Source organism: Neophocaena asiaeorientalis, unplaced genomic scaffold (genome assembly GCF_003031525.2).
Source record: "Neophocaena asiaeorientalis asiaeorientalis breed wild unplaced genomic scaffold, Neophocaena_asiaeorientalis_V1.1 scaffold218, whole genome shotgun sequence".
Taxonomy (NCBI): domain Eukaryota; kingdom Metazoa; phylum Chordata; class Mammalia; order Artiodactyla; family Phocoenidae; genus Neophocaena; species Neophocaena asiaeorientalis.
Window position 1 is genome coordinate 8,077,359 of NW_020172818.1, and position 20,776 is coordinate 8,098,134.

Sequence of the window (20,776 nt, forward strand, 5' to 3'; positions counted from 1 at the left end):
CAATATAAAAATAATATAGAAACTATCATAATGTTTTTCAGAATTTAAAAATTTTACTTAACTTAAAATTTTCTATTTAGTTTGATCAGTAGCTCTGATTATTATACATTTGATATATAGTTTTTAAGCTATTTATTAAATTTGGTACTGTATATTGGAAGACAATTCTGTTCATTATACCAGTAATCCTATAAGTAGATAGAGTGGAGATTGTGAATATGGATGCCTGGATACCAGTAAACAAATAGGACTTATAAAAAAATAGGACTTAAAAAGAGATGTTGTCATGTACTTGGCTTATTAGCATTAGTGTGTGTATTTTAGAAGTCAAAATATATACATAATTTTAAGCACATGTAAATCAAATTTAATAAATTATTAAGGGTATTTTACTTGTCATGTGTGGGCTAATCATGATGGATCATTTTTAAACATTATGTAATTTCACAACTTGTATGTACAGCTGCAAGTACTTTGTAAAGGACTTTATGTAATCAAGTGCTAAGGCAGAGTATCTTATTTTATAATGCTGATGGGCTCAGTTTTATGATTTACTGTTATTAATAAATACTTTTAAAGTACCAGTAAGCAATAACCAGGTATATAATAGTTCACTTTTATAATAATGGGCATTTAAAGTTTGTATGTCTTTATTATTTTAATTAAAACTCTAAATAAAAGACCGTTAAGTGATCATCCCCAAAGCTGATGTTCCTTCTTCTTTGTGAGACACTAACAGGATTTGGAACCAGATGGCTTGGTTCTAATTCTGGTGCTAAAGGTGACTAGCAATGGGACTTTGGTTAAGTCACTCTGAGCCTCAGGTTTTTTGTGTGTGAAGTTAGATTAATGCTTTACCTATTTGTCAAGATTGTTATGAGGACCCAAAGTGTTATGTAAATTTTGAAACAGACTTTAAGTTGCTTCAGAAGTCTCCTAAAGTGGTTTCTTTGCATCTGTTTTACCCTTCTGGGTTCTTTCTCCTCGTAGTAGCCAGAGTAATTTTTTTCAAAATGCAAAGATCACATTGTGCCCTTGCTTACAAGCCTCCAATGGCTTTGCATTGCTGTGTTTCAGTGATATCCTCATGTTATTCTGCACATCCCCACTCTTGCTCATTATGTTTCTTTGTTTTCCTCAATTGCACTCAGTCATTTTCCTCTTCTAGATGCATCCTAGTTGTTCCAGTGACAGAAACATTTTTCTCTTCCAACTTCCTGTTAACTTGGTTGGCTTATTCTCATCTTTCAGATCTCAGATCAAAGAGGTCCTTCAGAGCTACTGTATAAAATTGTCATAATTTCTGTCTTGCTTCCTGTCACTCTCTTACTCTCTATCTGCTCAACAACAATCCCCCCAACCCCCCGGCAATTTCTGATTATAATTGTTACATTGACTTGTTTATTCATGTGTTCACTTGTTTATCAGTCTTTCTCCCTCATGTATGTGAGAGTAAGGATAGTGTCTGCTCTCTAATGTATTGCTTATGCTTTTAGCACAATACTTGGCACATAATAAGTGTTTACATTTAATAAATGAATTTTAAGGTGTTATTTTACTTATTTTAAAGAAGTACATGAACTATTTTTTTTTGGAGGCTGTGATTTTTGCAACTACACAGTTAATCTGAATCATCTTTAGGTTGATTAATATGCAGTGTAATAACTGTAATGACTTCTGGAGAAAGAATAATCAGCTGCATGTGTATAAGTATAAAACTTGCCATCTTCTGTTTTTAAAGTTATGATATAGATAATGGCAACTATTTATGTATACAAGATGCCTGAACAGAAAAAAAAAAGTCATATTCCTGAAATCTATAGGAGTGCAACATTTTTTTAACATTTGTAATTTTCTTTTGAATAGTCTCTGAATTTAGAAACAAAAGTTGTCACTGTGTAGTTAATGGAAGTGCTTTCAATCCAGCAGGGGAAAGTTAAAACCTTTCCAGTATATATCACCTGTAGGATTTCCTTCTTGTGCTTATATTTTTGCTCAGGTGGACTGAAATATGTGAGGTAAGCTGGGTGAAAACTGTATCGGTGTTTAAGTTACCTACATGCATATGAACTTCTCAACATCCCATACAAGACCCTCATGCACATCCCTGCTGATTTCACCATCTCTTGGAAGCCAGGTTCTTTCAGATGCTTTTGCACCCATTCCTTTGGCAAAGAATGTCCATCCACCCTGTCTCCAAGGTTGTCTGCCTAATTTTTCCTCATTCTTCAGGAGTTAGCTGAAGCATCGTCTTCTCTGTGAGATCTTTCTTGTCCCCCTATGCAGTTCTATAAATTTCCTTTCCCTATTACTCCTGTTTTACCTTGTCTTGTACAGACCCCTGTTGTTCTCATGGTCTTAGAATTTCACTGTAAAATATTTTTCTACATGTGCTCCTCTCAGCCTTCCTAGCAGTTAGCACTTAGAAGGCCCTGGGTAAATAGTTCATGAATGAATAAATGGATAGACAAATGACAATAACACTAATACTTGTTGAGTATGTGCCAGTCACATACTATGTACCTTACTATGTACCAGTCATTGTTCTGTGTGCTTTATATGTATTTAGTTATTTTATCTATTACAATAACATTATGAGGTACTATTATTGTCCCATTTTATAGATGAGAAAACTGAGACAGAGAGATTGATTGCTCAGGGTTCCACAAATAGTAACAAGGCATCAAGCCCAGGCATTTTGGCTCTGGAGATTGCACTCTTTACTACCATGTCCTATTTCCTTTCCAAATAAATCAGTGAATTATTGAGGAACCATTGTTTCTTCTACATTTGCCATAATGCAGACAACTGAGAAATTCAGAAAAGTTATTTCTTGTATGAGACTAGTGTTTGTATATAAGCTACCACTCTAGATAGTAAAATAGTACCAAAGATCATTTATTGGGATATGAAAAAATTGCTGTAATGACACTTTCTTTATGATGATATTTGACATAGTGTCATTTTTATCAGAATTGTGTATTGTTTATTAAACATCATTTACTTTCTGTTACTCATCAAAATCTGTTTCTGTGTCCTGATATACAGGCTACTTTATCCTGAAAGTTATCCACGTAAGTAAATTTTGAACCATCACATCAATTTAGGGAATTAATATTCCATTGGAATCAGCAGGGCCAAATGAAGGATGAAAGCGACAGCTTTAGATTCAGAATTCTAATTTGTTGCTTCTAAATCAAAGTTTTGTACCTCAATAAAACCAAAACAAAGTGTTTTAAGAGTATATCATACTAAAATATTTATGGATGAAATGATATTTGATTTGCTTTAAAATAATCTAAGAGTGGGGATATGGATGGAACAAGATTGGTCATGACTTGATTATTGTTCAGGCATTTTATATTTTCCAGCAAAATGTATTAACAAAGGAGAATGCATTTTTGTTTTCATACTGTTTTCCATGTATTACTTGAACCATTTAATGGCGGAAGAAAGAAAATTTCTCCAGTGGTTTGTGTTTTGTTTGTTTTTGTCTCCCTGGTAACTAGAAATGCAAGTGCCTCTCAATTTATAATTGTTTAACATAATTTGTAACTGTTTAATTGAATATGACATAACCAAAATCTCAGAGACAATTGTAATGCTTAGATTTTATTATCTTGCTAGTTATAACTTCATGTTATCATTTTCAATAACTCAAGACCTAGTATATACAGGGAGAGGTTTATTGTTAACAAGAAAGATAAAAATCTATATTATTTTATATTAGTTAAGGCAATCTGTATTAGTTAAGGTAATGCTAGATGCTATAAACAGTCCCTAAAGTTTCAATATCTTAGCACAATAGAAATTTATTTCTTATTTACATAAAGACCAAAACCAGGTATTGCTTATCAGTGGCTCATCTCCTTTTCAGGAACCCAAACTCCTTCCATTTTCTGGAACTGCCATTTTCAACAGTTGGCTTCATGGGTTACCATGAAAAAGGAGAGTAAGGACTACCATACTTGGAAGGTTTTTATGGGTCAAGCCTAGTAGTGTTGCATATCATTTATTCATTACTTTGGTCAGAAGTTAGTCTTATGGCCACAGCTAACTGCAGGTCGTACTGGAAAACGTAGTATAGGTTATGAACAGCTATCCAGTCTGCTCATCTTATACTTACGTGTCTGTTCTACTCTTCTTTATGTCAAAAACAGTGAAGGATCTTAGATTTTACCCTACTTAGAAGCTAACAAGTTAGCCTGCTACTGCTATGGATACTGGCAGAAGGCATGAGGCTCCTGGATCAGAGATAAAGGAATTTATTACTCCCAGCATAGCAAGTAGGGTGAGCTCCATGTTTGTGTTGGTTCCGCTAGGACAGTGTGAGGGGACCCACACAGATGATCTGTATCTAGCGGTTTGTGTCACAGCTGAGGAATCCTGAACTTAGGAAATCTATCTCTTCTATAATGGTCTCCAAGTAAATCTCTGAACTTTGCTCTGGAGAGAGATATTATCTTTTTTATACCAGATGACGAACAAACTTACACTTTATTCCTGAGGGAGACACTTTCTCTTTGTAAGTTGCCATACAAACATCCTTGAAAGAATAGTCTGAAAAAAAAGCTGTCATTCAAAAATTTTATTTTTCTCAACTTTAATTTTTAAAAATTTATTAAAAATTTGAGTATTTTCCTTGCCATCTATTAATGCACATAAATACATATATAGTATGTTTACAGAGTAGGAGTTTTATTATATGCAATTTTATACTCTTTAACATCCTGTACTATTGTGTATTTCACTTGATAGCCTTTCTCCAAGCTTTATTGAGATATAACTGGCATATAACATGATGTAAGTTTAAGGTATACAGTACATTGATTTGATACACATATATTTCGTAATGATTACTACCATCATCACCTCATATAATTAACATTTTTGTGGTGAGAACATTTAAGATTTACTCTCTTAGCAACTTTCAAATATATAATACAGTATTGTTAACTATAATCACTATGTGTACATTAGGATCGTAGAACTTATTCATCCTATAATTGGAAGTTTGTACCCTTTGACTCACATCTCATTTCCCCTAACCCTCAGCCCCTGATAACCACCGTTTCTACTCTCTGTTTCTGTGAGTTTGGCTTTTTTAGATTCTACATGTAAGTGATATCATACAGTACTTGTCTTTCTCTATCTGACTTATCATAGTGCCCTTAGGTTGCATGCATGTTGTCACAAATGGAAGAATTTCCTTCTTTCTCATGGCTGAATAATATTCCATTGTTATATATGTGTATGTATCACATCTTTATTCGTTCATCTGTTGACAGACACTTAGGTTGCTTCCATGTCTTGGCTATTGTGAATAATGATGCAGTAAACGTGGGAGTGCAGATATCTCATTGAGATTCTGTTTTTACTTCCTTTAGTTATATACCTAGAAGTAAGAGTGCTAGATCATATGGTAGTTCTGTTTTTAATTTTTTGAGGAACCTTCATACTGATTTCCGTAGTGGCTGTACCAATTTACATTCCCACCCACAGTGCAAAATAGTTCCCTTTTCTCCACATCCTTACCAACATTTGGTATCTCTTGTATTTTTCATGATAGTAAATCTAACAGGTATGAGGTGGTAGTTCATTGTGGTTTTGATTTGCGTTTCCCTGATGATTAGTGATGTTGAGCATCTCTTCATGTACTTGTAGGCCATTTGTATGTCTTCTTTTGAAAAATATCTATTCAGTTCCTCTGCCCATTTTTAATCGGGTTGCTTGTTTCATACAACTATTGAGTTGTATGAATTCTTTATATATTTTGGATATTAATCTCTTATCAGGTATATGATTTGCAAATATTTTCTTCCATTCCATAGGTTGCCTTTTCATTTTGTTGATGGTTTTCTTTGTTGAAAGCTTTTTAATTTGCTGTGGTCCCCCTGTTTATTTTTGATTATTTGCCTTTGTCTTTGGTATCAAATACAAAAAAATCATCCCCAAGACCTCACTTACTAGTCATGATTTGTTTGTTTTTTGGCCAGACCGCGCAGCTTGCAGGATCTTAGTTCTCCAACCAGGGATTGAATCCGGGCCATGGCAGTGAAAGTGCTGAGTCCTAATCACTGGACCGCCAGGGAATTCCCTTTAAGTTCATAATTTTTAGTGGCCAAAGAGTATTGTATTGTGGGGTTGTATCATAATTTAATTGTATTTCTATTCTGGGACATTTACATTGCTTCCAGTATTTTTTTTTATATTACAAATGACTGTGGTGAAGTTCTTAATTTATAATTTTTATTATACATCCCTAATGTGTTCCTCAAGATAAACTCTTCCAAATTGTCTTACTTGGTCATAGAGTAGAAATGTTTGTAAGGCTCAACACACATTTTTGAGTCGCTTTTCAGAAAGCCTGTAGTACAAGCTCTCAGCAGCACCGGGTTTCTTCTCTTTCTCTCTCTTTCTCTTTCTCTCTCTCTCTTTTTTCATTTTGAAAGGTGAACTCAGTACTTCATTTTTCTCACTTGCATTTCTTTACATACTGAGATTGAATAATGTTTTCACAGGTTTATGTGAAACATTTTAAAAGGCCATTTAAGGTGGTCTAACATTCTGTAAAATATCATTATTAGTTACATTTCTGAGAAAATGTTACTTCTTAGTGGATTGTTAATATTCCATGACTCCCTGAAATGCGCTTTTGTTAGTATCTCTTTCTTGCTGTAAACCTAAATTATAAAATATGAAATACTGTAATTTGTATTTTTTAAATTTATTAAACTAAAAATTGTACATATTACTCTTTCAAACAGCTTTCCAAGTTGTTATCAAAATTATTCTTGTTAGCCAAAGTTAATTGGCTTCTCTTAAGACTTCTATTTCACGTACCATGTGATTTTAAGAACATGGCAGATAGACTTAGTATCTTGATAACTTATTTTCTTTCTTTCCATTTTAATTTCCAGGTCAGGGTAAGTGAGCTAAGTGATTTTTTTTTTTTTTTTTGCACAGTTGGTTTTGACAGTGAAATATTTGGATTTTCTTGTCTGTCTAACACAGTCTTAGAATTAGTTGATTTACCTCCTGCATTCTTATCCTATACAGTTCTGTCCTTCACTTTTCAGACCCCAGTTTCTGTTCTTTCTTAACTTCTGAGATCGTTCCATTGGGCCTTTAGGAACTTACAAATAAGGTATCGATAAAATTCTTGTACATATTCTCAACATCTTTCTTTTTTTTTTTTTTTTTTCGGTACGCAGGCCTCTCACCTCTCACTGCTGTGGCCTCTCCTGTTGCGGAGCGCAGGCTCAGTGGCCAAGGCTCACGGGCCCAGCCATTACGCGGCACATAGGGTCTTCCCGGACCGGGGCACGAACCCACATCCCCTGCATCGGCAGGCGGACTCTCAACCACTGCACCACCAGGGAAGCTCTCAACATCTTTCTTGACAAAAGTTTTAAAACTACTTCTGTCACTTAGCTCTCCCATAATGACAGTGCTGCTGTCCCCTGAAGCTCTTTCAAATGTTGTCGTCCCCTTCTATATCTACTTTATCACTAGTACTGGAGTAGTGGTAACTGCTAGTTACCTTCTTGTTACATGTTGCTCTTTCCAGAACATTCTCCTTCATCTTCCCTAAAAACCCTTAGATTTGAATATCAAGCCATATGATTATACCTCCTGCTACTTATATTTCTTGGAGTTATCAGCCAATCCCTGAATCACTGCCTTGAATTTCTTGAAGATTTTGGCTTTGGGTCACAGTCACTCCACTATATTGCTATCATGATTCTTGGTAATTTTAGTACACATACAGATTATCCTTCTAATACTTTTGTGTTTCAGTTCCTTGAATTCTTCATCTGCCATAATCTTGCCACCCACCTACACTAACATATTTGTTCTGGAGACCTAGTCAATATTAGTTTCCATACTCTCTTCATAATATCAGTTATCAGTTTCATGTATCCCAGTCTATTATTTCCTGTCTTTCCACCTCACATCCTTTGGTAACCCAATTCCAGTAATTTTTAAACCCACATAAGACCTTAACATCAGTTGATCTTACCAATTTTTCGTTTTCCTGAACCCCCCTTCTACCAACTTAAATTCCATGGTCTATCAATATAATCACTCCCTTACATTTATTATCTTCAATTACTTGCCCTTCTTTTCAGTAATTGTACATGATTGAGAAAACCCCAGCTCTACTTAAATGCAAATCCTCATCTGCTCAATACCTCCATCCATTGCAGCCGAGTGTACCTGGAACAAAACCTACAATATACTGTCTCATTTAAAATTCGAGTTAACTATCTTCAAGTGATTTCTCTTTATCTTGTTCATCCCATGTCAAATCCATTAGCATTTCTTATTCGCTTTTTATTCCAAAAATATATTGAGAATTTGCCCCACTTTTTACCATCTCTCTTGCTCCTACTCTTGTCCAAACTACCATCTTCTCTTTCCTAGATTTTTATTATAGCCCCCTCGATGGCTTCTGTGCTTTACATTTGACTACAGTTTATTCTCATCACAGCAACCCAAACCTTTTAAAATGTAAGTCAGATTACGTCTTTTTTTTCTTTTTCCTTACAACCCCCCAATAGCTTCCCATCTCTCTTCCAGTGACCTGTATGATTCCTGGCTTTTTAAACTTCATTTCCTGCTGTTTCCCTCTCTTGCTAACTCTTTTCAGCCACTCTGGCCTCCTGGCTTTTCTTTGAATCTCCTAAGTGTAATCTTCCTTTAGGGCCTTTTTCACTGCAGTTCCCTCTGCTTGGAAGGCTTTTCCCCGGATTTCCTTGTTCTTAGCTTTCTTAAGGTCTTTGACCTACCTGTTTGAAATAGTAATTCCTCTCATGTACCCTTTATTTATTTTTTTCATAAGATATATCGGCATTTGCCATACACTGTAATTTACTTGTTCTTCTCTTTTCATTAAAATGTCAGTTCATTGTATCTGCAGCCCCTAGGACAGTGCCTGGCCATAGTAGGCACTCAAATATTTGTTGAATGAATGAATGAATGATCAATAAAGTGGTTATCCATTGAAATTGTTAAGCATACTTTAAGCAGGGTGTAGTATGGTTGCGCTAAAAGAAGTTGCATGTTACAATGTTAATGCCTTTGTCCTTCAGTTGCTTAGATATTGGAAGTATATACACCAAAATGTTAACAGTAGTTGTCTCTAGTTAGTGGCATTTTTAATATCGTTTTCATAATTGTCTTTCAGATTTTAATTTCATTTTCAAAAATAAAATACAAGAACTAGCAAAATGATGTTGTTCACTGAAGGACATAAGGGAAATTAAATCATAGCAGTAAGATTGTTATCACATGTATGTTAGATGAATGCTGTATAATAATTTTAAGGATGCTTTTAAAAATAGAAGAAATGAAAGATTTACCAGTATCTCACTGTAATTTCATCTTCAGAATTTACGTTTCTGCATTATTTAGAGTGAAGTACTCTAGTAACTAAGTCCTCTTAAATGTTGCTCACTAAATTCTAACACAATAGAGGAAAACTTTATACTCAAGCTCTGTGAGGGCTTTTCCTATATCTGCTAATTCTCAGAGTCTTGGTTATTTAAAATAACTTTTATGATCCTTAATGGTCTTTTATGTTCATAATACTGGTGATGATTTTTTTAGGACCTGGATTGTATCTTTTTCATCTTTGGGTTCTCACTGCCTACCACAGTGCTTGGTATATAATAGGTACTCAATAAATGTTTATTGAATAATTTTTTATCAGTTGATCAGTGTTCCTATTAGTCTCTCATGGTTATCTTTGTTAGGAGAAAAACTTTTGCTTGGCTAGTAAATCCCCCAATGCTTATAGTAGTTTATCTATATAAGTAGTTGAGGAGTTGTGGGGTGGGGCTGAGGGGGAGGGAGAGAAGAAAAAAGGAAGAAAAGACACAATGATAGACTCTTCCATTAGAAAAGACAAATACACATACATGTTGAATGACAGACTTTATTTTTTTTAACTGGACAGTAATTTCATTGGGGAATTTTCCTAGTGACATGATTTGTTCTTGCTCTTGTTGAATTAGGAAAGTATTTTAACTTCAATATTATGATAAACTAGATGTATAAATGTCAGAGCTAATAGCTTAGTATTTTAGTCTTCTACAAATTGATGCCTGTGGTATCTGGACATTTTTTGGCCTCTTCTTGTAAATAAAGTCTCAGTGATGTTTAAGGAATAGCAACTTGTGGCCAGAAAAGAAAAAAAGCTGCATATTATCCAAGCTAAGCAATATAAATGGGGCTAAGGAATCCCCCACTAGATCAAAAATTTCCTAGAGAAAGATCTCTTGAGCTTACAAACTAAAGACCTTCAATATAATTTTAAATAAAGCCTTTTATGTAGTATGAGAGCAATTTTTAGTTGATAATCAATTGCCACTATTATGTAGGCTTACTAGATTTGCAAATTTACAAGTTTTTACAAGTTGGTTGGGTCCCTTCCTCAGGAAATCAGTTTAAGTTTTTTTTTCCTATATTGACTCAAAGAGCCTAGTTGTCCTTAAATCCTGTGAATATATTTGCCTTATAATTTGACAGCATTGAGTGAACACCCTTATAGGGTCTGTAGTGTTGTAAAAAGAGAAACTGTTCAATAAAAGATCACATTTGAAAAAATTAGACTGTGCTGGATAAAACCAGTATTGGATATGAGTACTGTGCTTTGCTTTAAAGCACCTACAACTATTCAAGAAAATATATCCTGGCCCATTACTACTTTCAAAATGGATACTTTTAGTTTTGGAAAGCAAATGAGCTGTATCTTTGTGAAATTAAACCATGGCTGTAAATAAAGTAAATATACAATGAAATATAGGTATCTTTTAGCAGAAAATTAGTCATGCATTTGTGTTAACATTAACGTTTACAGAGATTACAGAACTATTGTAATTATTAAAGTAATTAAACTATCAAACCAGATATGCTTGAGTAAGTGCATGTTGCAATTAATCACTATGTTTAAACACATTATATTAAGTAGATCTTTTTTGAGTATCATCCATGTGCCTGAAGCTATATAGATAATAGGAATGATAGCCTTCAGTTTTTTGAGTACTTATCATGTGCTGGTCCTTATGCAGTAAACATGGATTAATTCTCAAAGAACTCTATATATGATAGATACATTTGTTATTCCCAGCTTTTAGATTTAGGGAGTGAGGCATAAAGAGGTTGAAGAAATTGCCCAGAATTACACAGCTCATATCTAAGCTGGGGTACAGTACTAGAAAATAAGTCAAATTTAAACATGTTAAAAATGTATTGATTAACTAATATTGAATTTTGTTCTCTGTTTTTTTGTTCACTTTTCTAGTTGATTTGGAGCATATGCGAACAGTAAAACCTGAAAAACACTTAAGGTTTTGCCAGGAAAATGGTTTTAGTAGCCACTTTGTCTCAGCAAAGACAGGAGACTCTGTAAGTAAAATAATGAATACTGAATATTACAAGTGATGTTTTACTTTTATTTTCATAGGAAGTATACTTCTATTACTTAACTTTTGGAACAAATTAATTCCTGTTAAAGACATAAAATATCAGGTTAGATATAACATGTTTATTCTATTTATGTTCCTCTTATAATTCATATAACATAATTTCATGGTTATTTTAGGGAATTAAAAAATACAAAAGTTAAAAATAATATAAATCACTCATAATCTCAGCATCCAGAGATGACCATTCATAACCTCATATGATTCCTTCTAGTCTTATTTTTCTGATGCTCACAGATATTAGTGCTTCTGCCACTAGTGCTAGTGAATTGCATTTACTGAGTGCCTACTTTGTGATGGGCACTGTACTACTCTGATTATCTCTATTTAATTAATTTATTTTTTCATATTTGACTGGATGTTTATTGTGTAAATCACCATAACCATTTAAACAAGAAACTTTGAATGATGTTAAAATATTTTTGAAATAGTCCAAAATATCTTCACATATAATTTAGATTTATTTTCCAGCAATCCTAACTGATTATCTCTATTTTACAGAATAGTCTTAGAGAGGTTATGTAGTGGGGGTCCAGGGTACACAGAATAAGTGGTGGAGATAGGATTTGTGAACCTAAGGATTGACATTCCAGGGTTCACCATATTAATCATGCTAAATGTTTATTAAAAAGAAAATTGAGATCATAATATAGAAATAATTTTGTTTTTTTAATTTAATATATTAATCTGTAGAAAATTTTATGTCACTTAATATTACTAAATAGATTTAATAATCCGTTAGAGTTAATAATCCGTTAAATAAATGTTCAAAAATTTATCCAACCACGTCCCTATCGTTGGGTATATAGATTATTTCTAAGTTCAGTACATTGTAAAATTTTGCAAAATTTCTAATGTACAATTTTGTCCATAAGCTGTGATGTTCTGATTATTTCCTTGAAAGGGAATTGAGACCTATTGCTGAATTACCACCAGGAAGCCTACGTTAATTTATACTACCACCAGCACTGTATGAGTGCCATATCACTGTACTCTTTTTAACATTCAGAATTTATTTATTTATTTTTAACTCTTTGTCAATTTGGTAGACAAGGAAAAAAAGGTATTTTGCTATTTAAATTTGAGTTTCTTTGCTGTTGAGGTTGAAATTTTAAAAATTTCATTACCTATTAATTTTCTGCTTATTATCTGTTTATAATTTTCTATTGCTTTTAAAAATTTCCTGTGACCATTTTTATGTTAGGGATAACAGCCATTTGTCATAATTTTTGCAAATATTTTCCACTGCCCAGGTGTTTGTTTGACCGTTAATTTTCTTGACATTTTCAACCAAAGGAAGTTTGAATTTTTTTCTGTGGCTTAATCTTTTTGATGTTCTTCCTGTATGATTTCACCGATGGTTTTTATGCTTAGGGTAAATATTAAATCTTTTAAAGGGTGTTTAATCTTTTGGGGGGTCAGACTCATCTAAAAATGTGACATTTTGGAACCCTTTCCCCAGGATAATGCAAACACGGGCACATACCTACATGTGTCATTTAAAAAATATATAATATCAATATTCCTTGATAAATCCATCCATGGATTAGGCTTTCACCCTCATGTATCTTCCTGGGGGTCTTTTGTCATTTTAGAATTATTTTAACTTCCAGTATTTTAGCTTGTGTTTAAACCACTTAGTATCTTTTGTGCACTTATGTTGAACCACCTGTAAAAATCCCCATTGTTTTCTTTTTAAATTCAACTTTGAAATGGTTTGTTCTTGTGAAGTCACTTTAAGACTTGCAGTCATCTCCAATCCCAGTTTACTTTGCTTCATTGCTTAGGGAGTTGAGCTTCTGGCTTACTGTACTTTCTCTAATACTACCTTTGTCATAATTCTTAGTGATTTCAGTATCTTTGTTTTCCACCCCACCTCAGCCACAAACTCCCATGCATTGTCATTACAAATTACTGCAGCCCTTCTGTTATCTCATATTACAATATCAGGCATCACTGATATTGTAATCACTGACCATCTTGTCTTTCTGGCTCACACCCTTGAATGCCCTAACCCAATCAGTCTGCAACCCCAGCAGGACCTACAAGACATTGATCCTAACAGTTTTTCAATGTCCTCCTTTCATGTCCTCATTTTCCTTTCTTTGTAACTTAATCTCATGGCCAATCAAGTCACTACCGTGCATATACTGTCAAGTCCCTTTCTGCTCATTCACTTTATCTGACTCATTTGGATAAACCTTAACCAAGCCCCTGCCTTTATATGGTTACACTCTTGTATTTGAACGTGGTCAGAGAAAAAAACCCAGAGGCATGCTGGAGGTTTCACTTATATTTCACAGTAGCTAACCTCAAGTGGGCCCTTAATGCTGCTCAGTAATTATGCATGTCCTTAAGCCATTATCTCTCCCCCTCACCTATACCACTGTTTCGTAGCTTCTCTTCTCTCCTCAGATCTTCAAAACTTCCTTGTCCATTCTCTCAGCTGATGCCCTTGTTTCTTATTTTATAAAATATTTGCAACAAACAGAAGACAACTTTCACATAACTCCTGCCACCACATCTACCCCAACTCTCCTTCCCACCCCATATCCCTTACTGTATCTTCTGTCTTCTCCTCCAAGGTTACTATGGATCTATACTCCTAGCTAGGGTCAACTCCTCCACTGTGCATTAGTCCCATTTCTCTTTGCCTAGTAACAAACATTGCTTAGCAATTCTCACTCCTGCATCATTTTTTTCTATCTACTGGATTATTCTATCAGCATACAAAATATTATGACTTATCTTAAATACAAGAAAACTCTTCTTATAAACCATGTCTTGCCTCCCGCTGTTGTGGCCTCTCCCGTTGCGGAGCAACAGGCTCCGGACGCGCAGGCTCAGCGGCCATGGCTCACGGGCGCAGCCGCTCCGCGGCATATGGGATTTTCCCGAACCGGGGCACGAACCCTTGTCCCCTGCATCGGCAGGCGGACTCTCAACCACTGCGCCACCAGGAAAGCCCACAAGAAAACTCTTGATCCCACATCTTTAGCTATTGCTTACTTCCCCCCAGTTACCAGTGGAATGTTTTGAAAGAGTTGTCTCTAGTTCTCTCCTCCCAATTTGTCTTGAGCAGTTCTAGTCAGACTTTTGCCCCCAATATTTCACCCCAAAATGCTCTTATTAAGGTCTACCAGTGACCTCCTTTTTGCTAAATTCAGTGGTCAGTTCTTAGTCCTTATCTTACTTGATTTAGTTGCAGCATATAAAATAGTTGATCACTCTCTGCTCTTTGAAATACCTTCTTCACTTAGATTCTAGAGTACTACACCTCCTGGTTTCCCTCCTACCTTGCTAACTACTCTCTTAGTCGCCTTTGCTAATTTCTTCTCTCTCCAACTTCTAAATATTGAAGTGCCCTAGGCTCAATCCTTGGATATCTCTCTTTTTTAAACTTAGTCTCTTAGTGACCTCATCTAGTCTCATGGCTTTGGCCAGACCTCTTCCCTGAACTCCAGACTCATATACCCCAGCACTCCTGCTTAGGTGTGTAACAGCCAGTCCCAGTTTAATTCAGGTCCAGAACTGAGCTCTTGGTATTCCCTCTTCAGATCTCTCACAGTCTTCCCCACTTAAATAAATGGCAGATCTTCTACCAGTTGCTAAGACCAAGAAAATTTTGGAGTCATCTTTGACTCCTGTCTTTCTTTGACATACCACATCTATCACCAAGTCCTGTTGGTTCTACTTTCAAAATATATCCATAATCTGGTGACTGTTTCTTACCATCTCCACTGCTACCACTTAGTTTCAAGCCTCCATCATCTCTTACATTAGTGTCCTTGATGATTTCTCTTTTTTACCCTTGATCTTCTACAGTGAATACTCAATACAACAACCAGGTTGACCGTGTTAAATAGAAGTCACATCAATCCACCCTCCATTTCACTCAGAGTGAAAGCCAAAGTTCTTCACATAGTTTACCAGATCTTACATGATTTGTACACTCTTAATCTCTCTACTAGTTTTCTTCTTACAATCCCCTTTTTCTCTCCATTCCACCGCACTAGCTTTCTTATTTCTCCTTGAACATTGACCATCAGTGAACTATAATATATAATGCTCCTTGGGGTACAAATGACATAAACCTTTTGGGGATATGTATCTCTTTTTGATTAGGGATCGAAGTTAAATTAGTAAAGTTGTGATAAATATTCAGTAAGTAATCATGAGATAAGTAGGGATAAGAATATGGTAGAGCACTTACAGAACAAAGACAAGTTATGCATTAGAGTCGGTGACTGATTCGTGTCTATAGATTTTTGTTTAATGATAATGGAGTATACTGCTCATTTTCTGTTTGATAAAATACAGTAAAGATTATAAGTTTTTTGCTCAAGAGATATGGAGAATTTATTAAAATTGATGAGAACCACAAAGATTATTAAAGAGTTGTAAAGTAAGACCTTTGAAGATAGGCTAATGCCAGATCAAAAGACTATTGTAGAACTGGCAGCGAGAAACTTTACCCAGGTAGTAAAGTATAGACTAATTTATTTTCATTTTCTTCAGGACTTATAGGAGTTTGTTATTATGCTAGTAGTTTTTTTTTTTAATTTGGTAGCTGTAATTAATTGTCTTACGTTAAATCTTTAAAAGCATAAGTTTTTAGGGATAAACGTATATTTAGACCAGTTCAGTGAAGTGTATGGCTTTTCAAATTATGGTTTAATCATTTAAAAAATTATTATACTTAAAATGTTGCTGTATTTGACAAATAAAGCTATTTTTGGAATAACCTGGTACATCATATTTTTTGCAGTTTTTGCTGTTTATCACTTTTTAGAAAGTTCAATTTATTTGAAAGTAACTTAAACATGCCTGTTTTAAATCATTTAAACCTGTTTTTGTTATGTAGGTCTTCCTGTGTTTTCAGAAAGTTGCTGCTGAAATCCTTGGAATCAAGTTAAACAAAGCAGAAATAGAACAGTCACAGGTGATTATATTGAACTGTATATTTTAAAAAATAATTTATTTCTTAAAAGACATTAATTTTCACCCTGAATCCTTTTACATTCATGCATCCTATGTACATATCCCTAAAAGCCTTAAAAATAGATTGTGTGTATGAATCAGTGTTTATTGCAGAAGATGGAGGATGTTAACTTTTTGCCAAATGATGGAACCTCATTGAAACCTCATTTTGTCCTTTTTGTTAGAAAAATGAGATTAATGCAATAAAAATTTCATCAGTGGTTAAATAATGGGTTAAGGAACTGACTGTATTATTTTGTACTTCTTTATTAAAGTTCTTCCATGATTACTGTACAATATCCTTTTTATATTTTATACAAAATCCCAACTATAATATTTATCAAAGGTTAGTCTTAACTAGTAAGAATTTACCCCATTTGGCATCTTCCACGCTTGCTTTGGTAAAACATTAATTTTTCTAAAGTCTTGCTCTCTGTTCTTCTCTAAAAGGTCCTGCCTTGTAATGATATTAATTCTTCATGTTATTTTATTGTTAATTTAATAATGGTATTAATTATTGAGGATTTCTGAATTCTTTCACTATTTGTAGACAGTTCTCTTAGACTAAGAAATAAATATGAATACCAGTAATCAAGCATTTAAAAATACCACTACAATAGCATACCAATTCACATGCTTGATTGAATGAAAAATCAGAGCAAGAGTCTGTAGGTTAAAGTCAGGCTTCGGAAGTGATTTGCTTAGAAGCAACATATAAATTACACTTTCCCTTAATCCCCTCCACTCTTTCCCTGCTCTGTGAAGCTAAAAAAGGTATAACAATCTTTCCCCATCGTTAAATTTTTCTTTAATTCTTTTAGAGTTAGGTCTGTCATGGTCACTCTTTGTGTGTGCATGTGTGTGTGTGTTTAAATAACTTGAGCAGATATCAATTGAAAATTGTTTAGGGAGGGTGGGAGGGAGGGAGACGCAAGAGGGAAGAGATATGGAAACATACGTATATGTATAGCTGATTCACTTTGTTATAAAGCAGAAACTAACACACCATTGTAAAGCAATAATACTCCAATAAAGATGTAAAAAAATAAAATAAAATAAAAAGAAAAGAAAAAAAAGAAAATTGTTATGCTGATATGGCTGTTTCTAGAATTTCATTAAAATATTTGGAACTCTGCTACTTTTATTTCTCATTATTCAAAAGACATTTCAGCACTTACTGTGGCCAGGCACAGTGTTCCGATATTTGTGCCATATAAATTGCTCCCAGACACAAAAATAGCTACTTCGTTTTGGCCTAGGAGGATGGATACAAGAAAGAGAAATTACCATGATTTGCTTGATAGTACTGACCTTGGCAGACCCCAGAGGTCAAGTGATTCCTCTGCTTTTTAGCTTCACTTACTAAATGATGTTTCTCCCTGGTTAGATAGTCTATGAATGATTATCAAACAATCATAAATGATTTATTGGTCATATAAGTGTGGTTTAGTGGTGGATTCAGAGGAGATTTAAACGAGTTTAAGATGCAGTCCCGGGCTTCCCTGGTGGTGCAGTGGCTGAGAGTCCGCCTGCCGATGCAGGGGACATGGGTTCGTGCCCCGGTCCGGGAAGATCCCACATGCCGCGGAACGGCTGGGCCCGTGAGCCATGGCCACTGAGCCTGTGCGTCAGGAGCCTGTGCTCCACAACAGGAGAGGCCACAACAGTGAGAGGCCCGCGTACCGCAAAAAAAAAAAAAAAAAAAAAAAAACAATCATAAATGATTTATTGGTCATATAAGTGTGGTTTAGTGGTGGATTCAGAGGAGATTTAAACGAGTTTAAGATGCAGTCCCGGGCTTCCCTGGTGGTGCAGTGGCTGAGAGTCCGCCTGCCGATGCAGGGGACATGGGTTCGTGCCCCGGTCCGGGAAGATCCCACATGCCGCGGAACGGCTGGGCCCGTGAGCCATGGCCACTGAGCCTGTGCGTCAGGAGCCTGTGCTCCACAACAGGAGAGGCCACAACAGTGAGAGGCCCGCGTACCGCAAAAAAAAAAAAAAAAAAAGATGCGGTCCCTGCTTTCAGTGAAGAAAATTAATATGTGCTAGGCACTGTGTTATCTCATTTTACCCTTATAATAACTCTGTGGGGCAGGTGGCACTTCATTATTTTATGGGTAGAAAACTGAGACTGTGGAGAGGTTAAGTAACTTGATCTGTTAATCTACAGCTAGGCAGTGGTGGAGCCAGGATTTGAACTCAGGCCTGTCTGATGGCAGTGCCCCTAATGTTTCCATTCCGCCATATTAGGGGAAGATTTACTGCGTAGTTTGTAGTAGGGAGTTGAAAAAGAAGCTGGCATGAAAAAGTTGAAAGCTTAGGTTGTATTTTGGAAACAGAAGAGTAGTTTGGTTAAAATAAATGACCATTTGTGTTGGAGTGTGCAGGGAATTTGAGAAAAAGATTATGGAGATTTATGAATGCCAAGTTGATAAGTTTTATCTCATGTATTGACAGTGGAAAATAATTTTAAGTAGGGAAATAAATGAAAGCAGTTTTTAGATAGGATTAATCTAATGGGATTTGTGTATGTGTGTATGGATGTGAAAGAGATTGAAAGCAAGGAGACTGGGTTACTGTCCTCATGTGATAAGGACCAGAATTGGGGTGGAAGGGAAAGAATGGATGTAAGAGACATTTCACAGAAGAATCAATAGGACTTGTGGAATGACTGGATAAAAGGGAGAAGTCCAAGATCACGTTGAGGTTTCTCACCTGAGGAATGGAGAACAGGGGAGACCCAGTGATGAGGCCCCCCTGGAGGAGAAGGTGTACTGGTGTGGCACAGGAGGCTTCACTGAGAAGGGAGTATACATTGCTTGAGCCCCAAAGCAGTGCTTAGGTTCAGTGACAACTCCAGAGAGATGGAGTAACTGGGATACTTTTGAAAGACAGAGTTCTAGGGAAACTTTATTAATATTTGTAGCTCACTCTTAGTCACAAGAGCCAAAGAGTTACTGTTTGGACTTTAGAGATGGACTTAACATCTAGGCATATTTTAACAAAAGCAGCATCAGATGTGTTAACTACATAGTTCCCCAGCCTCCCTATACACCCCACCTTGTTTGTTAGTGTACCCCATCTTCTTTATTATGCTATGAAGTTTAATTCTGTCTTCAATTTGTTGGTGTTGACTTTGAATTCATTCATTTGAAGATGAATTCAAGCTGCTAGAGCCCTCCTTTATTGTGTTTGTCAGAATCCTTTGTATAGGAAAACCTCATTCTCCATTCCTGAAATCAATGAATTTGGTGTTTTTGCCAGTTAAATTATTTATTTCACAGTGGAAACATTTTTGAAAGTTCATTATTTTTTTAAAATTTTATTTATTTTTTTTTTATTTTTTTTAAAAGTTCATTATTTTTAAAAGATGTTTCTAAGAACATACTTGCAAGCTGTGTTAAGCAGAGTTTTTTTTTAAATTGAAATGTATTTGACACAACATTTGACAGGACAACATCTTTCTTGTCCCCCCCATCTCCTGGAAACCACCATTTTATTCTTTGTTTTTACAAGTTTGGCTTTTTAAAATTCCACATATGAGTAATATCCTACAGTACTTGTCTTTCTCTGTCTGACTTATCTCATTTTGCACAATATGCTCAAAGTCTGTTCATGTTGTCACAAATGGCAATATTTCCTTTTTATGGCTGAATAATATTCCATTGTATATATATTCCATGTTTTCCCTATCCATTCATTCATCATTGAATATATATATATATATATACACACACACACCACATTTTCTTTATTCACCTATCAATGGACACTTAAGTTGTTTCCATATTTTACTTATTATAAATAACACTATAATGAACAGGGGGGTGCATATACCTTTTTGAGTTATTGTTTCATTTTCTTCGGATAAATACCCAGAGGTGGAACTGCTGGATGGTATGGTAGTTCTATTCTTAACTTTTTGAGGAAACTCCATATTGTTTTCCAGTAGCTGCACCAATTTACATTCCCACCCATAGTGCATAAGGGTTTCCTTTTCTCCACGTCCTCACCAGCACTTCTCTCTTATATTCTTTTTTTTTTTTTTTTTTTTTTTTTGCGGTATGCAGGCCTCTCACTGTTGTGGCCTCTCCCGTTGCCGAGCACAGGCTCCTGACACAAAGGCTCAGCGGCCATGGCTCACGGGCCCAGCCGCTCAGTGGCATGTGGGATCTTCCCGGACTGGGACACGAACCCATGTCCCCTGCATCGGCAGGCGGACTCTCAACCACTGTGCCACCAGGGTTATATTCTTGATGACAGCCATTCTAACAGGTGTGAGTTGCTATCTCATTGTAGTTTTAATT

General features: G+C 35.3%; 1 protein-coding gene across 2 annotated transcripts in view; it reads left to right on the forward strand.

The window, feature by feature from the left end:
• RAB28 (RAB28, member RAS oncogene family) overlaps positions 1-20,776 on the forward strand; it is a 93,555-nt gene that overhangs the window by 65,722 nt on the left and 7,057 nt on the right. For both annotated transcript variants that reach the window (XM_024741833.1, XM_024741834.1), the window contains exons 5-6: positions 11,309-11,412; positions 16,354-16,431. In XM_024741833.1, the coding sequence (XP_024597601.1) occupies positions 11,309-11,412; positions 16,354-16,431 (182 nt within the window). The remainder of the gene's footprint in view (positions 1-11,308; positions 11,413-16,353; positions 16,432-20,776) is intronic.